The sequence below is a fragment of the Petaurus breviceps genome, unplaced genomic scaffold (assembly GCF_028583685.1).
Source record: "Petaurus breviceps papuanus isolate PSGF00001 unplaced genomic scaffold, PetGlider_PUasm1.0 173, whole genome shotgun sequence".
NCBI lineage: Eukaryota > Metazoa > Chordata > Mammalia > Diprotodontia > Petauridae > Petaurus > Petaurus breviceps.
The window spans coordinates 36,310,388-36,314,840 of record NW_027185759.1 but is presented as its reverse complement, the minus strand read 5'-3'; the positions used below and the strand labels follow the sequence as shown (position 1 = coordinate 36,314,840).

At 37.3% G+C, this 4,453-nt stretch overlaps 1 protein-coding gene across 10 annotated transcripts in view; it reads right to left on the bottom strand.

Moving 5' to 3' along the window:
• Positions 1–4,453, bottom strand: part of NAALADL2 (N-acetylated alpha-linked acidic dipeptidase like 2) — a 1,484,638-nt gene that overhangs the window by 591,697 nt on the left and 888,488 nt on the right. For all 10 annotated transcript variants that reach the window (XM_069083604.1, XM_069083606.1, XM_069083602.1 and 7 more), the window contains one exon: positions 4,079–4,352. In XM_069083604.1, the coding sequence (XP_068939705.1) occupies positions 4,079–4,352 (274 nt within the window). The remainder of the gene's footprint in view (positions 1–4,078; positions 4,353–4,453) is intronic.

Below are 4,453 nucleotides of genomic sequence, written 5' to 3'. Positions count from 1 at the left end.
CTTTCTTTCTTTCTTTCTTTCTTTCTTTCTTTCTTTCTTTCTTTCTTCCTTCCTTCCTTCCTTCCTTCCTTCCTTCCTTTGTTTCTTCCTTCCTTCCTTCCTTCCTACCTTCAATGCTTCTTTTCTTTCTCTCATCATCATCATAGATTTAGAGCTATAACAAATCTTGGGAGCCACCTGGGATCCCTCCTTCCTTTTTTTAACTGCTGAAAAAACTAAAGCCTAGAGAAGTAGATTGACTTTCCTAAGGTCACTTAGGTACTAAGTGGCAGAGCTGTGATCTTACCAAAGACTTCTGCCTTCAAATCTAACATTCTTTTCACTTTTCTGTGCTGTCTTTATCAAATGGCAACCAAATAATTAAAAATACACAAAGTGGGGATACAAGCTGGTCAAGAGTAGTGGTACCAAATTCAAATAGAAACAGGGGCCATAAAACTGTACATAAGGATCCTGGCAAGCATGTGTTGAATTAGAAAACCACATAGTGACATTATCTATGTTCTACTGTATTTTAAAATTTATTTTGAAAAATAATATAAGTCCCAATTACATTTTAATCTGCTTCAGGTCATAGTTGGGAATGTGGTAGGCAATGTGCATGATGCCTCTGCTATCAACAAAGAGTCAGAAGTGATGGATTCTGGTCCTGACTCTATTGTTACAAATTAATGGTATAAATTTGGGAAAATTGCTTAAGAACTCTTTGTATCATGTCCAAAACTAGGAGAGACATATTTGTCCTCCCCGACTTTATTCTCAAAGGGTTATAGTAGGGAAGAAAGAATGAGATCATGGATTTTTAGAATTGGCATTGACTTCAAGGATCATCTATTTTAACACTCAAAGAGGTGTAGTTTCCCAAATATTTCTTAAGATGTGGTCTCCAAAAAAGAATACAATATTCCACTGTGGTGTGACCAATACAGAGTAGAGCAGGCCTAGTATCTGCCTTAGTCTGGATGCTATTTCTCTTGAGGCACCTAAGTCGTGTTTTTTTCTTGTTTTTGTCATTGTTTTGTTTTGTGTAGTCAATCACAGTGTTGTAAATCAATCTCTAGCCTAGGACTTTTTCTCATGAAGTAATACAAAACCATAATTTCCTCATACCTTATCAGTTTCAATCTGAGATGCAATGTATTTTTTATCCCTGTTAAATTCCATTTTCTTGAATTTTGATTCTCACACCTGCCAGATCAAATAGCCTTTCTAGTTTTCATTAGAAGCAAATTTTATTAGTATTTTCCCTTTGTGGAAAAAAAAAATCAGAGACATGGCAAGAAAGAGCCCAGTGACCTTCCACTGAAACCCCCTTTCTGACTGACATCCATCTAGAAAATCAACACTTTTTCATTAAGGCTGTTCTAAAAGTTCCAAGGTACCCACTTCACTACCTAACTTCCATATCCGCCTTTTGTCCACAAGGATCTCAAGAGAGAAAAGTACTATGAGAAGGAAATGCTGAAATATGTTGCCTAGTATTGTCATTATTGACAATGAACATTCATTACTGGGATCCTGGGTTATTTATAGTTTCTGAATTAACCACTGATCATGGTGCAGTCCATGATGCAACCCATGATGGCATGTGCAGTCCATAATCAAGGTGCTGTTGTTTTTTCCCCTCCTGAACTTCACCTGTCTTTATTATACATTCAGGCAATGCTGTTTAGGACTCCAAGTGCTACACTCAACCCAGGAAAGCATGGCTTCAAATTCTGAAGCTTACTATGTGGGTGATTCTAAGTCTCTTTAAGTCTCAGTTTATCAGGAAAATGGGGGTGGTAATATCTAGATTAGCTCTCTCATAAAGATGGTTATTACCTTCATATGAGATAACAGTTTTCAAGCCTTAAATTTATAGGAATATCTGACATTATTGTCATACGAAAGAAAGCTGACAATGGAGGCAGTTACCAAGGTCAAAAGTCAGTAAGTGACTTATATAATGGCTGAGTCCACCTGAAATCTAAAGTTGCCTTTTTGCCTCAATGATCTGATCAGAGCTTCTCCTGTCAAACTGATAATTGTCAAAAGGATAGCTCCTTATTATATGGAACTGGAAAGACCCTCAGAAGTCATCTAGTACAATTCATACACAAGCATGGTAAACACTCCATAAGCTGTCTAACCAATCTCTATATGAAGGCCTCTGGGAGGGGTAATACCTCTCCCCCTTCTCTGAAAGAAGCTGTTTTTAGACAGACCTAATTATTGGAAATTTTATTGTGCCTAACATAAAACTGAAATCTGTCTCTTTGCTACTAATAGCCATTTTTCCTCATTTTTCTCTCTGGGACCAAACAGAACAAATCCATTCCCAATCAGTAAATGACAGTCCCTCAAACACTTGAAATAGCTATCACGTGCCCCATAAATCTTTTCTTTTCAGCCTAAACATCCCCAGTTTCTTCAACCAGTCTTCAGACTGGGTCCTACTCTCATTACCCTCTTCTGGATACTTCCTAGTTTATCAATATCCTTTCTAAAATTGGACTCCTAGAACTGAACACAGAATTACAAGTGTATCATGCCAGTTTACCCATTTTCCTTATAAAGTACTGGCTAAGTACCTACTCATAAAGAAACATTTTGTTAGGTATTGGGGAGATCAAATCATGAAAAAAAATGGCCACTGTCCTCTAGATGCCCACATTCCACTGAGGGATACAATTTACATACAGATTTAGAAAAAAAAAAACACTTTGGGTGTCCCAAAAGTCTTAGTGCAGATTTAAAGTAGTTTAAACCTGCACTAAGATTTTTGGGATATACACACATATATGTATCTATATTTATATAAACACATGTATGAAATCTATTAATACATATGTACAAAACATACATATATAAATGCATCCAAATGTATCTGTAATATATGACTGAATAAACACACATATATTGAGCTGTATGTCTATATTTATTATATATGTGCATAACCATATGCACATAGGATGAAAAGTCAATTCAGGAGTGAGAACACTAACAACTGGGTAAATAAGGAGAGGTCTCATGTAGTGGACAGTGCCTGCACTTATTCTTGAAGATTAGGAAAGCATTCCAAGTATAGGGACTTCACTTTAGTAGCTGTGTGAAAATGGTTTAGAGTGATGGAAGAAGGGAAACAGGGATATTAACTAGGAGGCTACTCCAGTCATCTAGGTGACAGGTGGTAACGGTCTGAAACAAGATGGTGGCCAAGATGATAGAAAGGTGTGGAGGGTATGAGGAAGATGAAGATTTGTCTGAAGTTAGCATGTAGGTAGGGTTCTAAGCTACTTTTTGTCCAGAAGACATAGAATCCTAATCAGGACATTTTCCAAGGAGTGTATTTACATTTTTATGCCATCTAAGAAAGACACTTTTACTTAATTCATGTCTTTCATTCTATCCCTAACATTAAAATGCTCCTTCAAAAACTGTGTTCTCAGGCTATATTATATACAAATATGGAATCAAGCAACTAAGACTATCCCCTTTTAGTTAATTTCCCTCCGAAAAAAATTCATGATAATTGAAGAAATGTCATTTAAAAAATAATTATCCAAACCACCAAATTCATTTTCTACATCACTTTTTCTGTGAATACATAATCTCAGGACAGCACCTTCCAAATTTATGTCTTCCTATTTTAATCAATCCATTAATGTTTCCTCAATTAAATGTATACTTTTTGAGGGAAGTAATTGTGTAATTGTGACCTTTCCATACACAGCATCTAACCCTGTGCATAGATTATAGTAGGTCCTTAATGAATACTTGTTGATGAACTAATCCAAGAATTGAGGAGTAAAGTGTGAAGTGTTTTTCTCCCACCATCAGAACTTGTTTAAACTAGGAGTTAATCATGCCAAACAATAGTATTAAATCCTCATTACATGTCTTCACTTTCAAAACATGTCAACAAGAAGGTTGATTGGAGGGCCCAGTATTGCAAGTATTTTTCCTCCCTCCAGACTCTGAGCCTGTAACAGGCATTTCCACCACTTACATCTTGCCAGAGAGTTCAATTTAGATGAAAGCTGGTGTTTTCTAATTCCATTTCACTGTAAATGACAGAGACAAATGGTCATATTACCTCGAGAGTTCCTCTGGCAGAGTAGGCAGCATATGAGTACAGCAGTCCTTGGCTGGGATCCTTTGTGGGCTCTTGGTCACATGGCTGGCCATTAGGATAAAAGCATTGGCTGCTGTTCTTCAGAGTCACCGTGTTTGGAGAAGAGCCCGGCAAGCTAAGCAGGACAGAGTAATTGAAAAGCTGTACTTCTTCTAGGCCACTAGAAGTCCACTGAACCTTGAGTTTCTCTGCAAATTCTGTGTCATCTTCACTTTTAGACAATTGTATCAAATGCCTGGGGGGGGAGATAGAGAGGGAGGGAGGGAAGGAGGGGGGTAAAGAGGGGGAAAGAGAGAGAGAGAGAGAGAGAGAGAGAGAGAGAGAGAGAGAGAGAGA